This window comes from Mesoplodon densirostris, chromosome 1 (genome assembly GCF_025265405.1).
Source record: "Mesoplodon densirostris isolate mMesDen1 chromosome 1, mMesDen1 primary haplotype, whole genome shotgun sequence".
Lineage (NCBI taxonomy): Eukaryota > Metazoa > Chordata > Mammalia > Artiodactyla > Ziphiidae > Mesoplodon > Mesoplodon densirostris.
Window position 1 is genome coordinate 84,494,470 of NC_082661.1, and position 18,586 is coordinate 84,513,055.

General features: G+C 38.8%; 1 protein-coding gene across 1 annotated transcript in view; it reads left to right on the forward strand.

The window, feature by feature from the left end:
* Positions 1 to 18,586, forward strand: part of LOC132483448 (bifunctional heparan sulfate N-deacetylase/N-sulfotransferase 3) — a 153,133-nt gene that overhangs the window by 108,444 nt on the left and 26,103 nt on the right. The window contains exons 6-8 of the mRNA XM_060088733.1: positions 5,417 to 5,599; positions 7,771 to 7,867; positions 12,244 to 12,367. Coding sequence (XP_059944716.1) covers positions 5,417 to 5,599; positions 7,771 to 7,867; positions 12,244 to 12,367 — 404 coding nt within the window. The remainder of the gene's footprint in view (positions 1 to 5,416; positions 5,600 to 7,770; positions 7,868 to 12,243; positions 12,368 to 18,586) is intronic.

The following is an 18,586-nucleotide window of genomic DNA, read 5'->3' on the forward strand; positions in this document are numbered from 1 at the left end:
TTTTTGCGGTATGTGGGCCTCTCACTGTTGTGGCCTCTCCCGTTGCGGAGCACAGGCTCCGGACGCGCAGGCCCAGCGGCCATGGCTCACGGGCCCAGCCGCTCCGCGGCATATGGGATCCTCCCAGACCGGGGCACGAACCCGTATCCCCTGCATCGGCAGGCGGACTCTCAACCACTGCGCCACCAGGGAGGCCCCTTCCCAACTTTTTAAGCAAGATTATTGGTGCCAACTCAAGGCACATACTATATATCATAGGCAGCTCAGAGAATAAAGTTGAGAAAGCCCCATGCCTGCCCCCAAGGAACTTACAATCTATACACAAATAAAACAAGCACTTTTTAAAAGCATAATACAAGTCAGAGTAAGAAAATGTCAGAAAGACTAAACTGTAATGCTCTGAGGCTCAAATTTATTAAAGATTTCATTTGCCTCGAAAGATCTGAAAAGGTAGACGTGACCCTGTGGATACCTAGGACAGACAGAAGTAGAAAAGTGAGGCAGTGTATTCTAGAGAGAAGAAACTGCATAAACAAAGCATTGAGGTAGGTGAGTCTAGGGAACACTGGGGAGCAGTAAGCAAAGCAACTGACTGGTACCCGGAGCACAGATAAGATTGGAAAGGTAACCTGAGATGATGGTGTAATTTAGGATGACATCCTGAATTTTACTTAGTTCAGAAAGCAGTGAGGAACTATTAGATGGTTTGAACTGGGAAATTATAGAATTGGAGGTTCAGGCCCAATGCCTCATTAGAAGAGTCTTCTCCTCAGAATTTTTAGCTTATTTTCCAGAAAGAGACAAACTCATGCAATGAAGTACCATTCTTGACAGTGGTGAAACTCATATATTTTTCATGGTAATAAAACTTCCACAGTTTGATCACTACCCCATAAAAAATAAACTGTTTTCCTTATTTTTCCCCTAAAGAAGTTAATTACAGTATGCCTGTCCTCTTCCAGACAATATTTTAAATGCTATGAAATAAAGTAAAAATGAACATGAAAAGCAGCCTATTAAATAGAGAAGTTATAAGACAATATGTATCTGAGAGGTACATGAGGAAACAGAGAAGAATTTTGCTTTGGTAAAAAAACAACAACACAGGATTGAAGGGGATTTAGGAACCAATTGCGCATGTCTATACGGACCAGTTCTCTTTTGTGTCTCTACACATACGTCAGCAGTGCAGAAGCCCTCCAAAGGCAAAGCCAAGGGCACTTACCAAATTGTTCTTTGTGCCATGGTTAGCTCTAAGCCTAGAACATCAAAATATTCATAAACTTTACATGTTTTTTTTTTAAATGTATTCAAAAGGATCACTACAGAAAAGCTGATGGCTTTTGGTGAACAAAAAAAAAAAAAATCTTTTCTATGGGAATAAACAATGGGTCTGGCCAGTTTTCCTCAAATCATATTCCAGTGGCACCTGCATCTGGACAACTAGGGATGATCCTCTAAAATGCAGGTACAAGGCCACCCTCCAGATCTAGAAAATCAGAATCTCTGAGTGTAAGACCTGGTGATCTGAACTTTTATAAACTTCCTAGGTGATCTGTATATATGCTAAGGCTTTTGAACCTTTGGTCACCTGGAAGGATACCAAACAAAACAAAATTGGTTGGCTAAAGGATGGAGGTAGGAGGAAAAAGTTTTTTCACTGTAAACTCTTTTGTGTCTTTTGAATTCTAAATTTTTTCACAAAAAAGACTTAAAAAGAATGAGCATCATATTTATATTTGCACCCCTCCAGAACCAATCGGAGCATCTGGCAAATAGGATAAGAAAAATGTTTGTGGATTTTAACTAAGCAGCATGGTCATAAATGGCATAGTTTATAGCAAATATTATAACATACTTTTTTATACCCTAACTTCCTCTCCCCTCCCCCCGACCTTCTCAAAACAAACAGAATAATTACTGCATTGTCAACTGCTTTTGCACCAGGACCCATGTTTCGCTCCTTATTCTTCTTGGTAGTGATTCATCCATCTCCAATACCTGGAACTTATCAGAGGCTGGAAAGTATAGATAAAGCTTCCCACATCTTTCTCTTAGCCATACTTTTACAACTGGTATCTGTTTCCTTTCTCATAAATGCCAGTATATAAGATATTTGGCATTTACCATTTGCCTCTTATAGAAAAAAATCATAGATAAGTATCTTGTTATACAATACTATGTTTATCGGGCTAGAATTTTTTTCAGCTGTTAATCAGATAAACTTTATGTCTTTGGCAGTTTCCAATGATTTGAGTTTTAAGCAGCTGATTAGTCTTTTGGGTAACAAGGAGAATTGCTTGCAGTTTGCTTACAGCAAAAAACTGTTATAGAAATGCAATTGTAACTTCTTTTGACATTTTCCTTCTCACTGGATTCTGCATGTAAAGATAACTTATTTTGACACATTCAATCCTTTTTTAAAAAACAAAACAAAACCCCTTAGTTCTGAAACACTCTTAAAATTATAAAGGCATCTTCTTTAGGAAACGACTAATATCTACTTTCCCTGAAATAGCAACCTTTTCAAGCTGCTTCTTTGTTTCTTTCTATTCCATGCAGACATTGTTGTCAGATGAGGAAGTGCCAAGAAGTAAGGTGACACTATAGTTGTCACAGATTAGAACAGAAGAAGAAATACTATTTGGAAAGCAAGCTAATTTTTGACCAAAACCTTCTCTTTATACATCTGTTCCCACCTGTGCTGATGCTTGTTGTGCATACCTTCCTAACAAAAATAATAAGAAAACTTGGAGAGGTGACATGTTCAGCAAAAGATATGTACAATGTTCCATGTGTAGAGAGAATATTGTGATTCACCCCCCCAATAAAAGTTTAAAAAGAAATTGAAGTGTTTTATGTCCTGAACAATTATATATTCCTTTTATGGCCTTGTATTTCTTTAGGAGCACAAAACAAATCCCAGGCTTGAGTCCAAAGCCTAAAAGTGTCATGAGGTGACATGCATTACAAAACCATCACTTTGAAGCAGTACTTTTGCTTAGGGTACACTTTGTATTATGTTAAAGTTGATATACAAAAATAGAATTGAAAACCTAGGAAAGTTTCCCTGGTTGGAGGTTAAGTAGCTTTTCTTTTACAGGATTAAGTACAACATCTTATAAGTATTACCTTAATTCTTGCCAGTCAGGTTCAGTTTCAGCAAAAGCAATGTCATCAACCATCTCATACTCACTTTGGGCCACTTCTGTTTTTACCAGAGAGAGAAGCATGTTTTACTTTCTACACTCATACAAGTAAAAAAGTGGCACTCTGCTTTAAATGTCACAGCATAAAATGCTTTCCAAGGTTGAAAAGTAAATTCAAAGGGATGTCAAATGTATTAGTATCAGAAAGTCAAACAGTATCTCTAAGTTTTTCATTTTCTGTCCAATGCAGATATTAAGGTGAAATATAGACACAGATTTTTTGATAAATCTTTCAGAAAAATAAAGCGATAAATTTGAATTAGTGGCTAACTAGGTTAACATATTATTTTTACATTGTATGAAAAAAATTTAATAGAAAGACACTTGAAGTATCATTTTGCCATTGTAATTGGGCCACACTGAAAAATGTAGCATATAAAACAAATGATGAAAGACTGCTTCGAATGGTTATCAGGAAAGAACTTCCAAATTTAAGTATGATTTTCTTAAATCTCACAATAGACTACTGTTTTGATAAATTTTGGAGGAAACAAAGGAGGGGGTGAGAAAGGTCAAACAATTGAACCTACTATAAAAAATAACCAGAAGGTTAGGTTTTAAAAGTCTCATTTTTCACAAATACCCCAAATGGTAAAAGTCTTACTTATCAATTCCATGACTGCATCAGTCTGCTGGTAGCTATTTAAAATCACCCTTAAAGTATTTTGTCTGTGAAAGTTCTAAGATTTTAAAATATAGTCAGGCAGAGTGAATAGACACATGATTAAATATTCTTGATCACACTTGAAGCTTTTCATGTTAAAGTCTGTGATTTGTTCTATATAATATAGGATATTACTGCTTCCTTTTATTCATAGTTGTAAGTAATTATATTTTTTCTGATTTTTTATATCAGAACTTTCTCTCATCTCTGCCACTTAACCTCAATAAATTTTCTTAAATACTTCTCTCAGCCAGTCTCTTAATGAATGAACCTATTATATTCATTATTATGATGATTATAATAACCATTATTACTATTCATTCATATGACATTATATATTTTAGGAGCATACTATTATCCCATGAATTACGTTTATGATCTCTTTATAGCAGCATAAATGCCACAGTGGTTTTCATTGCCATTGAAAATCTCATGCAGAATTATTTCCATTTGTCAACACTAACCAACAAAAGCTATTTGCATTCACTTTAAGCAGTAGCTTTAAAAATGCCCATTCTGGGCTTCCCTGGTGGCGCAGTGGTTGAGAGTCCGCTTGCCGATGCAGGGGACGCGGGTTCGTGACCCGGTCCGGGAAGATCCTACATGCTGCTGAGCGGCTGGGCCCGTGAGCCATGGCCGCTGAGCCTGCGCGTCTGGAGCCTGTGCTCCGCAATGGGAGAGGCCACAACAGTGAGAGGCCCGCGGACCGCAAAAAAACAAAAACAAAAAAAACAAACAAAAAAAGCCCATTCTACATTCCTGACCAATTTAACTAAACCTAAAGAATTCAAATTTATTTTATTATAAAAAGATCCCCATGTTTGCTATAATTTTTTTTCAATGGGTGGATTCAATCTAGGACACCTGCTTCCATAGGAATAGTTTAAATAGTTTATCTAGCTGAGCACTGAAAACTTTTCTTAAAGGAGGTATTTGATATTGGAAACAGTAGACTCAATAAATATGGAAAAGGGTTTCAGAGTGTCATTGATGGAAAATAGTTGATAGTTCTTTTAGTAAAAATTCATTCACTAGTTTTTTGTCATTATGGCCTCTAATAAATACAAATCAGAGGATATTCAGTTAATGCTAATAATCACAATTCATTGATTATTATATCCATTAATTCTACATACTATGTTACAAATCAGATTAAGTTGATTGAAATTACAAAATCCCAACCTCCTGCTGCCTCAAATTTGGAATAGTTCACATATCATGAAGCCACTATGTGTGAACATCTAGGATGTGTTATTCGGCATCAGTTGAATTGCACCAACGTGGGTCTATGGCAGTTAGACTCATTTTTTGTCATGAAATACATTAAAACCTTAGGAAAAAAATGCTCATTTTTTTAATAACACATCCTCCAGAGTGCATTAATATAGTGAGAGTATTTGAGATATGTCCAAAATTCAAAAACATTTCATGAACTGAAACCCTGTGCAAAGACTTCTTAAGAAAAACTAGCATTGCTGTGATTGCACTGCCCCCAGGGTTAAAATAACTTGTGTTTACATTGAAGTTCATTTGCCTTTTCCAGATCAGCATTTTCATGACCCATTTGTCTAACTATGGGAATGACCGACTAGGATTATATACATTTGTCAATCTAGCCAACTTCGTGCAGAGCTGGACCAACTTACGACTTCAGACTCTGCCTCCAGTGCAGCTGGCTCATAAATATTTTGAGCTCTTTCCTGATCAAAAAGACCCTCTCTGGCAGGTAAGATTGGGTCAATGATTGGTATTATTAATGAATCCCACAAACATATCTTGGAGTTTCATGAGGTAATCCAAATCTGAAAAGTGAAGACATCCTGGGGAAAAAATAACGTACGTTTTGTACGTTAGTAGATTTGAGAAACTTCATAGTGGGCCATATTCTCTGTTCCTGTGCCCATTAGAAACTATGGAATTCTGAAAGCTCAGTGAGATGTTCAGTGGATATAATGTTTTGAATCAGGATTGAGGGATCAATTTGCAGATTGCAATAGGCTGAAAGAGCAGAAGATGGTTTAGGCGTGTGTTAGACAGGTAGCCAGCTGGTCAGCCTTGAGCACATCACCTCTCATGACTAAATGACATTACAGGGGTAGGTGAGAAGAGTTCAGAACTGACATCTGCTTCTGAACCACGAGGTACACCAGCAGCTGCAGAATATAGTCAGCTTTCAAAAGTATTATCGGGAATTACTTTGGACATGAGGAAAGTGTTTAGTGGCAAAATCACTGAGCTTCTTAAGAGAAAATGTCACATAAACATGGCATATTCAAACTGTTCCAGGCATGAGCCAGATTTCAAAGCTTATACTCTCATGTGTCTAGAATTGCAAAAACATACTTTGAGCTTAGATTCCCCACACCATGATCTGGAGAAAGTAATAATCTTTAGCAAATAACTACATAGTGCTTATTACACGTCTGACTGGGTTCTTTACATATGTTCATTCATTTAATCCTCACAACTACCCTTTGAGATAGGTATAGTTATTATCGCCATTTTACAGATGAAGAAACTGGGGCACAGAAAGGCTGAGACACTTAAGCAAGGTCATACAGCTGCTATGTGACAGAGTGGGAAAGAATTCCAGGCCACTGCGCTCTGAATCAATGTTCTAAATGAGAGTTACTGACAGAGCTGATGGTATAATAATAATGATCTTCAGAAGCAGAATTCAGTAAATTTCACAGATTGAAGTTACAGTAAGCTCTGCACTTATATTCTATTCATTTAGCTCTGAACTTGAGCTAATTACCTCCTGGGCACAAACAGATAACCCCAAGAAGAAACGTAACTACACATTTTAGTAGGTTAAAGTTGGTGGTTATAAAATTATCACTGCATATTATTTTGCAGTTAAGATTTTAAAACACCCATCTTTTTATGTTAACCACTACAGAACATCACCTGGTGTTAGCCACTGGAAAGACATGAAACTTTCCTGCTAATTTAACACCTTATTTTTAAACTGAAATCATTATTATTTCAGGTCAAACCACTTTTTTTCTAAACCAACAGCCAAAAAGAATACCCTTACTTTAATCTTAAAATCTGTTGCTTATGCTAAATAAGCAGGTTTATTTAACTGCACGTATCTATAGTGTTAGTTGAATAAAAGTAGAGTGTTGTCCTGTTTGCCTATTCCTGAATAATATTAAAAGGTGCTGTTAATTCTTTACATAATATGCACTTAGAGGTTAAAATTAAGGATGTTCTAGATACATCTTGCACAGTGGGTTTGGTTTAACTACTATAGACCAAAAGCAGATTCCCTAAGGTAGTAATTCACCCTCATTTTACCCGTTCACTGAAATTTAGTGCTTTTTAGTATCACAGTCTGTAAAGTTATAGTTTTAGACATACATTTACTGACCTTTGAAGGCAGCTGAAAGGAATCTGCTGTCTCTTTAAATATTATTACAGCCAGATCCATCTCCCTTTAAAAGCATAGCACAAAAGCTCAAAGTTACTTAGAATAAAAGTCTGACACCTTAAATTTCAGTTACTTATTGAATGCTGAGAATGTATCTTCTTTTAGGTTAGCGCAAGCACAGACTCTGCCCAACAAGCTCATTATTTTAAAACTTAAACCACACACCCACAATTAAGACATAGAACTGCCAATAGCAGAAAAAATATTAAACCTGCAGTGCTATGAAGCTGTTTTCCCATAATGGAAATGTCTCCCCTCCCTCACCTCCTCAGTAGGCACTCAACTTCAGTATGGAAAGGAGTTCTTTGAAATCTTCCATGATGCCACTTCAAGACTTTCACTAAAAGAAGGAGACACATAGCCTTGTTTCCTGGGATATCTTTTCAAGGACAGAAGTTGAAACACTCTAGCACACAATGGGCACCCACAAAAATACATCTCTATTTTCTTCTCCTGTTTAGAATCCTTGTGATGACAAACGCCACAGAGACATTTGGTCTAAAGAAAAAACCTGTGATCGCTTACCAAAATTCTTGGTAATAGGACCCCAGAAAACTGGTGAGAAATTTTTGTTATAATTAACCAAACTGTAAAAATCCTGATGAGAAGACAGTGAATTCATGTCACAATGACTTCTCAAACTGCCTATAAATATTGATGAATGAATAACATTTTATTCTCCGACGTAATCTTTGTTTAGCTCAATAATGTGTTTTTTAAAGTAAAAAGGATGAAAATAGATGTCACACAGTTTGAATATCCAGCAGTCAATGTGGTGGCAAAAGTTATGTTTTTTCCAAAGACCTTAATTGAAAAGTGGTGTTATTAACATTTCTAAAATCAAAACTAATCATGTGTTTGGAGAGTGACTGACAGGATTTCATCAAAAGTCAAAATGGACACATGTAAGTACCTATAACTCTTCTGGAAATTTAGCCTCTTCCTGCCATTTTCCTGATATAGTTTATTTCTAGACTATTTCTTGCAGAAATGACTATTTTCTAAAAGTCTATAAAAGATGTTTGACAAGCAGAATTCCTAGACGTAAACAAAACTTTGTGCTAAGAAAGATATTTATTCATACCCAGGAGAAATCTTTGGCACCTTTTCTTAAATTGGTGTGCAATTTTTTCCCTTAAACTTCTTGTCTCTGTAAGAATCGTTATTAAAATGAAGCCCAGTGGAAGCTTTAAAATGCCGGACATTCAAGCTGTATCCTGCATGATGAATTATTTGGGGCTTTTCATTTCTAGCTTCACCGAAAACAGCCATTTCAACCCTTCCTAAGGGGAATACATTCCCTTTCCTCATTTCTCTAGAAATAACTGGGGAGAATTCTACGTAATGCACACAGTAAGTTTAGCCTATTCGTTTTCTCTTAGTCCCATTTACAAATATCAATCTGAAAACAATAATAAATATGACAAATAGTTCTTTTATCCTTATTTATTTCGCTTGTCCTTATCTATTTAAAGTCAAGAAGCAACTAGAAAGACATTTAAAGTCTCTTTAGCGAACTCCCACTGTCATCACATAGCTTTGTCATTAACAAATCACATCTCTCTGAAGCTTGGCAGATCAAGTTTGCCTCAGAAAGCCCTGCAGGATATGCTTCCTCTTGTGTTGTGCTAGATATGCAGACATTTTAATATCATAGTTAGATGACATAATTACTTGTCATCTTCAACTCATCTGGGTTTCCAAATGTTTATGTTACAATTTGTAGATGACATTTACCTTTGGAAGGGGATTTTTATCTCCTTTTTATAGAAATTGAATTTTTTCCCAGTTTTATAGAGGTATAATTTACACACAGTAAAATTCACCCATTTTAAATGCACAGTTTGATGAATTTTAGAAATTGCACACAGTGGTATAACCACTACAACATTAAAGATTTAGAACACTTCTGTCTCCCTAAAAAGTTTCTCCATGTCTTTTTCTTCTGAGTCCTTGTGGGATTTTTTTTTTTAATTCAAACAGAAAGTCACAAAAATTATAATCATCCTATCAGTTCACTCAGTCCCATGTAATTAATTTTTTTTATCTTGATCTTTTGTTAGCACTTTTATGAATTCATTAGTTTTCTATTAGAGTTCTGAAAATGTTTATTCATTCAGTTCAGCAGTATAGTCAGTTACCAGAAACCTGTACTTGTCAGAGTCTTTTCCGTGATCTCCATGTCTTTTTCTCCCCCATCCTCAGCCACAGCCCCTTTCCGCCACTATAGTTTTGCCTTTTCTAGAATTTCACATAAATGGAATCATAAAATATGTAACCTTTTGTGTTGGACTTCTTTCACTTAGCATATTGCTTTTGAGATTCATCCATATTGTTGTATATATTGATTTTTTTTTTTTATTGCGGTATGCGGGCCTCTCACTGCTGTGGCACAAACCCGTGTCCCCTGCATCGGCAAGCAGACTCTCAACCACTGCGCCACCAGGGAAGCCCTATATCGATATTTTATGAGATTATTTTTTAAATGGGTAAACATATCTTCTTATATCAGTTCCATAAAAATTAATTAGCTTCATTTTTTTTTTTTTTTTTTGCGGTATGCGGGCCTCTCACTGCTGTGGCCTCTCCCGTTGCGGAGCACAGGCTCCGGACGCGCAGGCCCAGCGGCCATGGCTCACGGGCCCAGCCGCTCCGCGGCATATGGGATCCTCCCAGACCGGGGCACGAACCCGTATCCCCTGCATCGGCAGGCGGACTCTCAACCACTGCGCCACCAGGGAGGCCCTAGCTTCATTTTTATCTTTAGTTTTGCCAAAAGTATTTTTCTGAATAATTTTGCATGGATGTATAGTCATCTGGATATTCAAATATTTTTAGTGTTGAAACTAACAAATATAAAAACTGAAGCTTTTTTTGAACATGTGTGACTATGATTATGCAGTTGAGATACACACACACACACACACACACACACACACAAACACACAGGACAGTTTATTCAGACCCAAGAATATGAGTAGATAAAGACAGAATTCAAACACCACAACTTAACAATTTTTTGACCACTGATAAATTACAGTATGCCTTTTACCGACTATACAAATGATTAGATCTTATTCATTTTTTGTCTTATTAATGCTCATCATGCTATTAAAAGCAAATAACATGATTTAATACAATTCTCAAAAATAAAATTCAGAAAAGAATGTTATCAGTTGATCTGATAATGGAATTAATCTATTTTCTTTTTTCACATTGTAATAGCTATTCTTTCTGTCTTTACAAATACTATATTCTTTTCAATTTTTAAAAAATGCATTACTGAACTCTATCTCAATAAAATTATTTTTAAAAATACCTTACTAATATTTAGATATGGAGCTATTTAGGTAACTTTCATGTAGATTATCTCACTTGACCCTCAGAGAGCCCTGATAGCTAAGTATTTTCTTCCCCACTACACAGATAAGAAAACTAAGACTCAGGTTAGATATTTTTGTTCAAGTTCACACAGCTGGTAAGTGCTGGAAATAAAACTCTTGATCCTAGAAGTTATCGGACTCTAAAGATCATGCTCTAGGACTTCCCTGGTGGCCCAGTGGTTAAGAATCCGCCTGCCAATGCAGGGGACACGGGTTCAATCCCTGGTCTGGGAAGATCCCACATGCCGCAGAGCAACTAAGCCTGTGCGCCACAACTACTGAGCCTGCGCTCTAGAGCCCATGTGCCATAACTACTGAAGCCCACGTGCCTAGAGCCCGTGCTCTGCAACGAGAGAAGCCACCGTGATGAGAAGCCCACGCACCGCAACGAAGAGTAGCCCCTGCTCGCAGCAACTAAAGAACGCCTGAGCACAGCAACGAAGACCCAACGCATACAAAAATTTAAAAATAAATAAATTTATTAAATAAATAAATAAATAAATAAATAAAGATCATGCTCTAGCAAGCTTTACTATGGATTCCAAGTAATGGAACATTTTTTTTCCCAATAAGTTTTAGATTTTGTCCCATATTTCTTCTAAGTCAGTGATTCTCAAAGTGTACTAAATCAGAAACTGGGCTAGAGCCCAGCTCTCTGTTTTAAATAGCCTCCAGGTGAATATGATGCACGCTAAAGTTTGAGAAGCACTGTTTTAAGTCAAGTTTGTGAAGAACATTTTTACCTTGTATATCATAGGTTATCTGTGATTGTAGATAAAATATTCATTGTTTGGCTCAGATATAATCTAGGAACACTGCCTCTTCCAATTCATTGTTTTAGAGAATATTGCTGTTGACAGTTATTTTAACAAATCTATATGAGTACCTGTGATGTGCCATTCTCTTCCCAAAAATGCAAATTTTGTCATGTCACTAACAAAGGGCACCAATTTTTTTTCAAATTTAGCAATTTAAACAATTTTGGCACTACTTTTTAGAGGTATGTAAATGCATTCAAACTTAAACTGGTTAAAAGTTTAAATTCTGTCTCAAATTAATAAGCTTTCATAGGCCTCAGGAAGAACTTTATAGGGAAACCCAAGTATTAATTTGATAACGTAACATCTCATATTAAATAATGATAGCTTTCATTTATATGGTACTTTATTAATATCAAAATATCTTCAGATACAATATGTCTTTTTGTCCTCAGAGAAGGCCTAGGAAATAATCAAGGCAGGAGATTTTCCACTAATAAGTCAAGACAAAGAAGCTAAAAGCCGAAGACACAGACCAAGTCAGTGACTGAACTGAGGTCAAAAGCCAGTTCTCCCAGTTCCTGCACAGGCCTTTTCTCACATCACACTGTCCTCATTTTTTAGAATTTGCTTCTTTTAAGATGCTGGTTATCTATTCAATTTATTTCAAGGAGTATTTACATGTATCTGTTTGGATCATTGAAACACTTAGTTTATTAATGACTTTGAAATGCTAATAATAGGAAACTGTGTTTTTGTTTAATTAATCTCTGAACCTCTATTATCTTTTCAGGAACCACTGCTTTGTATTTGTTCCTGGTTATGCATCCTTCCATCCTTAGTAACTCCCCCAGCCCAAAAACCTTTGAGGAGGTACAGTTCTTTAATAGAAATAACTACCACAGGGGGATTGATTGGTAAGATGGGTTATTAGTATAAATCTAAAAGTATATGTACTGTGCACAGTATAAAATTAGCGCTTATAATAATAAACATTTAAGTTTGTAGCCACAAATAAAAGTCATCCTCCATGCCTTAGAAACTGATTGAATAGAAGGAGCATGTAAATTATTCGTAACAAACTTTTTCTCAGGTTATGAAGGGACTTGTCGCCTCAAGAGACTTACAGGTAATTTTAATTTGCATTAATTATATTTGATGGTAATTACAGATAAAAATTCAGAGAAATACCTAATACACGGGAATTTCATTTCTCTCTACGCTTAAGAAAACACTTTCATAACTTTCTGTTCTTGTGCACTTTGCATTTAAGTGATGCTACAGTTCACATATATAATTTTCAATTTTTACTTTGGTACAAAAGGTAAATAAATAGAACTAGAAATGTGTATGCATTTTATGAGTAGTGAAAGCTATAAAAAAGCTATCAACAGTATACAAAATTTAATTTTTGGCCTTTGAAATTAGAACCATATCAACCATCTAAGTAAAAGAGTTAAATTAAAATTAAAAGTTAAAATGTCAATATACACAAAATATGTGATGGAGCAGGAATAAATGTTGCAAACAGACATGTTAATCATAAAATGTATCTAGAAGTCTTTCTTTTAAGATATAAATTCTGGGCAGAAAGTGGTATAAAAGAGTAAATTCTTACAGTAACTCTAGAGCATGAACATAAACATTCTGCATGTAGTTTAGCAAAAAGGTGTATATTAACTTCTGTTGTCAAATCACATAATCTCTGTTTTATATGTATCAACCCCCTCAAGTTTTGCTTGTGAGCCATCCAAACGGAAAGCTGAAGAAATGGATTGAGTATAAGTTAAGCACCTACTAGGATTTACATATATTCTAATTGTTATATATTTCCCTGCGAATTCTTCAGTACAGTGCTTGATATTGATTAATTGCAGTAGTGTTAAATAACAACTGTGAGAATCAAGAAACCCATCAACTACTTCAGCCACTATTTTCCCACTGACTCAAATATCAATATACATGCTTACATACAGTTCACATCAGGACTAAAGGGGGTGATTAAAAACTGCTTTGGACGTGGAGAGGAATTCAATAATACTTAGAGGGCTTCCCTGGTGGTGCAGTGGTTGAGAATCTGCCTGCCAATGCAGGGGACATGGGTTCGAGCCCTGGTCTGGGAAGATCCCACATGCCACTGAGCAACTAAGCCCGTGCGCCACAGCTACTGAGCCTGCGCGTCTGGAGCCTGTGCTCCGAAACAAGAGAGGCCGCGACAGTGAGAGGCCCGTGCACTGCGATGAAGAGTGGCCCCCACTCGCCATAACTAGAGAAAGCCCTCACACAGAAACGAAGACCCAACACAGCCAAAAATAAATAAATAAATTAAAAAATAATAATAATACTTGGATTCCCTGGGACTTAAGAATATCTGTGAGAATATTCAATTAAAAAAAAAAAAAGCTGGGCTTCCCTGGTGGCGCAGTGGTTGAGAGTCCGCCTGCCGATGCAGGGGACACGGGTTCGTGCCCCGGTCCAGGAAGATCCCACATGCCGCGGAGCGGCTGGGCCCATGAGCCATGGCCACTGAGCCTGCGCATCCAGAGCCTGTGCTCCACAATGGGAGAGGCCACAACAGTGAGAGGGCCACGTACCGAAAAAAAAAAAAGGTGTTCTTAGACAGTAATGTGTACAGGCACTATAACAGAAATGAAAAGTCCCTTAGTAGTCTACAAAAAGATGGCATAAATAAGTAGAAAACTAAAGACAATTAAAGATTTTAATTATAACTCACTAAAATACCCCAATTGTAAACACTTTTGATTGACAATTGTGTGTTTATAAAAAGCAGTTAACACAAAGAGCAAATAATGGTAACTGCAAATGTCAATCTATTAGCAATAACTAGAGCTTTGCTCTCAAAGACATCAGTGTATTCAGTCTTCGGTCTGGCCTTACCCCTCCCTGAAGCATCAGCACCTCAGCAGTCCCTTTAGGACCACAGAGCCACAAGGTTGAAGATTATGTGTCTCAGCATGCCAAGGTCACTTACAGAAGCTCAGGCACAGTTAGTTAATCTGGATACATGGATCTGCTCTTCTTGGAGAACTGGGCAAAACCAGGGCTGCCCTAACTAACAGGCAGCCTAAACACAGGCTTAGGGCACAAGCAAAGCAGGGCAAATGAAAATGAGAAAACTCCATCTTTGATTAAATAGCCAAGATTTGTGATCAGAATCTCTAAGAAAAATGTTTGATTTATGCATACAGTTAAGTTTTATGTTTCATGGTTTGGTGTTATTTTTTATAATTACCTGGGGAGGCAGTGGATGGTTGAAGTGGCACATGGAGAGCCATAAAATCCTGTTAACACTTGGAACCTCTAAACATCTTAATTTGGCTTTGAGTAAAATCACGTAAAAATACAGGGTCAACCCAAGAAACAAATAAATGTGGAGTGCTGCAAAAAATCATGTCTTTCAGTTGAAAAAAATCGCTGAGCTGTTATGGGAGTAGCAAAGCTTAAATGAGGCCAGCATTCGCTTTTAACCTACATATTGTTAAACCACTCTAGTTTGCTCACCAATTCTTTGAATAACCTGAATTCATATTCCAAACGTGGACGTATTTCCACCCTGGAAATATGAAGCTGAATTCTTTACTTTCTTATGAATTCATCAAACATTTTTCAAGTGCTTATTACTACCAGCCACTATATTAGAAAAAACATGGGCATGTAGGCAAACAGGAACTGGCCCCTGCTTTCTCTGTGCGCCTCTGGAGCCTTGTGGGTCCAAGATCCAGAACTGCTGGAGGAAGTTTTCAAGGCCCAAAGTGTTATAGGTATGGAGGACTACTGGGAAGGTGGTACAGTTTTTAGAAATTAAAAGTTATCCTGCCCTTCTTTTGTGATTCTTGGACCCTTGCTGAGAATAAGCAAGCTTGAGACAAGCTTGGACCAAATAAGATACCACTAGACACCTGATATAACCTTAGCACCCCTGGAACAAGTGTGGGCATCTAAATTAAAAAGTGTCCTGGCTTCCTCCCCACGGATACACCAGAAATACAGCTACACATGGAACAACTCCTACAGAACACCTACTGAATGCTGGCAGAAGACCCCAGACCTCCCAAAAGGCAAGAAACTCCCCACATACCTGGGTAGGGCAAAGCGGAGAGATTCCCGCACAGAGGATTGGTGCCGAGCGGCACTCACCAGCCCGAGAGGCTTGTCTGCTCGCCTGCCGGGGCAGGCGGCGCTGGAAGCTGAGGCTCGGGCTTCGGTCAGAGCGCAGGGAGAGGACTGGGGCTGGCGGCGAGAACTCAGCCAGAAGGGGGCTGGTGTGCCACAGCTAGCCGGCAGGGAGTCCGGGAAAACTCTGGAGCTGCCAAAGAGGCAAGAGACTTTTTCTTCCCTCTTGGTTTCCTGGTGCACGAGGAGAGGGAATTAAGAGCGCTGCTTAAAGGGGCTCCACAGACGGGCGCGAGTCAAGACTGAAAGCGCGGAGCCCAGTGACGGGCGTGGGACGCTGGGGCTGCTGCTGCTGCCGCCGCCGGGAGGCCAGTGTGCGAGCGCAGGTCACTGTCCACACCGCCCTTCCGGGAGCCTGTGCAGCCCGCCACTGCAGGGGTCCCGAGATCCAGGGGCGGCTTCCCTGGGAGAACGCACGGCGCGCCTCGGGGTGGTGCAACGTCACGCCGACCTCTGCCGCTGCAGGCTCGCCCCGCACTCCGTGCCCCTCCCTCCCGCCCGGCCTGAGTGAGCCAGAGTCCCCGAAGTGGCTGCTCCTTTAGCCCTGTCCTGTCTGAGCGAAGAACAGACGCCCTCCGGCGACTTACACGCAGAGGCGGGGCCAAATCCAAAGCTGAGACCCAGGAGCTGTGAGAACAAAGAAGAGAAAGGGAAACCTCTCCCAGCAGCCTCAGAAGCAGCGGATTAAAGCTCCACAATCAACTTGATGTACCCTGCATCTGTGGAATACATGAATAGACAACAAATCATCCCAAATTGAGGGGCCAGGAGTCAGTGCTGTGCCTCTGAGGTGGGAGAGCCAACTTCAGGACACTGGTCCACAAGAGACCTCCCAGCTCCACATAATATCAAACGGCGAAAATCTTCCAGAGATCTCCATCTCAACACCAGCACCCAGCTTCACTCAACGACCAGCAAGCTACAGTGCTGGACACCCTATGCCAAACAACTAGCAAGACAGGAACACAACCCCACCCATTAGCAGAGAGGCTGCCTAAAATCATAAAAAGTCCGCAGACACCCCAAAACACACCACCAGACGTGGACCTGCCCACCAGAAGGACAAGATCCACCCTCATCCACCAGAACACAGGCACTAGTCCCCTCCACCAGGAAGTCTACACAACCCACTAAACCAACCTTAGCCACTGGGGACAGACACCAAACACAACGGGAACTACGAACCTGCAGCCTGCAAAAAGGAGACCCCAAACACAGTAACATAAGCAAAATGCGAAGACAGAAAAACACACAGCAGGAGAAGGAGCAAGATAAAAACCCACCAGACCTAACAAATGAAGAGGTAATAGGCAGTCTACCTGAAAAAGAATTCAGAATAATGATGGTAAAGATGATCCAAAATCTTGGAAATAGAATAGACAAAATGCAAGAAACAGTTAACAAGGACCTAGAAGAACTAAAGATGAATCAAGCATCGATTAAAAACACAATACATGAAATAAAAAAATACTCTAGGGCCTCCCTGGTGGCGCAAGTGGTTGAGAGTCCGCCTGCCGATGCAGGGGATACGGGTTCGTGCCCCGGTCTGGGAGGATCCCATATGCCGCGGAGCGGCTGGGCCCGTGAGCCATGGCCCGTGAGCCATGGCCGCTGAGCCTGCGCGTCCGGAGCCTGCGCGTCCGGAGCCTGTGCTCCGCAACGGGGAGGCCACAACAGTGAGAGGCCCGCATACCGCAAAAAAAAAAAAAAAAAATACTCTAGATGGGATCAATAGCAGAATAACTGAGGCAGAAGAACGGATAAGTGAGGTGGAAGATAAAATAGTGGAAATAACTGCTGCACAGCAAAATAAAGAAAAAAGAATGAAAAGAACAGAGGACAGTCTCAGAGACCTCTGGGACAACATTAAACGCACCAACATTCGAATTATAGGGGTTCCAGAAGAAGAAGAGAAAAAGAAACGGACTGAGAAAATATTTGAAGAGATTATAGTTGAAAACTTCCCTAATATGGGAAAGGAAATAGTTAATCAAGTCCAGGAGGCACAGAGAGTCCCATACAAAATAAATCCAAGGAGAAATATGCCAAGACACATATTAATCAAACTGTCAAAAATTAAACACAAAGAAATCCTATTAAAAGCAGCAAGGCAAAAACAACAAATAACACACAAGGGAATCCCCATCAGGATAACAGCTGATCTCTCAGAAGAAACTCTACAAGCCAGAAGGGAGTGGCAGGACATAATTAAAGTGATGAAGGAGAAAAACCTGCAACCAAGATTACTCTACCCAGCAAGGATCTCATTCAGATTTGATGGAGAAATTAAAACGTTTACAGACAAGCAAAAGCTGAGAGAGTTCAGCACCACCAAACCAGCTTTACAACAAATGCTAAAGGAACTTCTCTAGGCAAGAAACACAACAGAAGGAAAAGGCCTACAATAATGAACCCAAAACAATTAAGAAAATGGGAATAGGAACATACATATCAATAATTACCTTAAATGTAAATGGACTAAATGCTCCCACCAAAAGACACAGATTGGCTGAATGGATACAAAAACAAGACCCATATATATGCTGTCTACAAGAGACCCACTTCAGACCTAGAGACACATACAGACTGAAAGTAAGGGGATGGAAAAAGATATTCCATGCAAATGGAAACCAAAAGAAAGCTGGAGTAGCAATTCTTATATCAGACAAAATAGACTTTAAAATAAAGACTACTAGAAGAGACAAAGAAGGACACTACATAATGATCAAGGGATCGATCCAAGAAGAAGATATAACAATTGTAAATATTTATGCACCCAACATAGGAGCACCTCAATACATAAGGCAAATACTAACAGCCATAAAAGGAGAAATCGACAGTAACACAATCATAGTAGGGGACTTTAACACCCTACTTTCACCAATGGACAGATCATCCAAAATGAAAATAAATAAGGAAACACAAGCTTTAAATGATACATT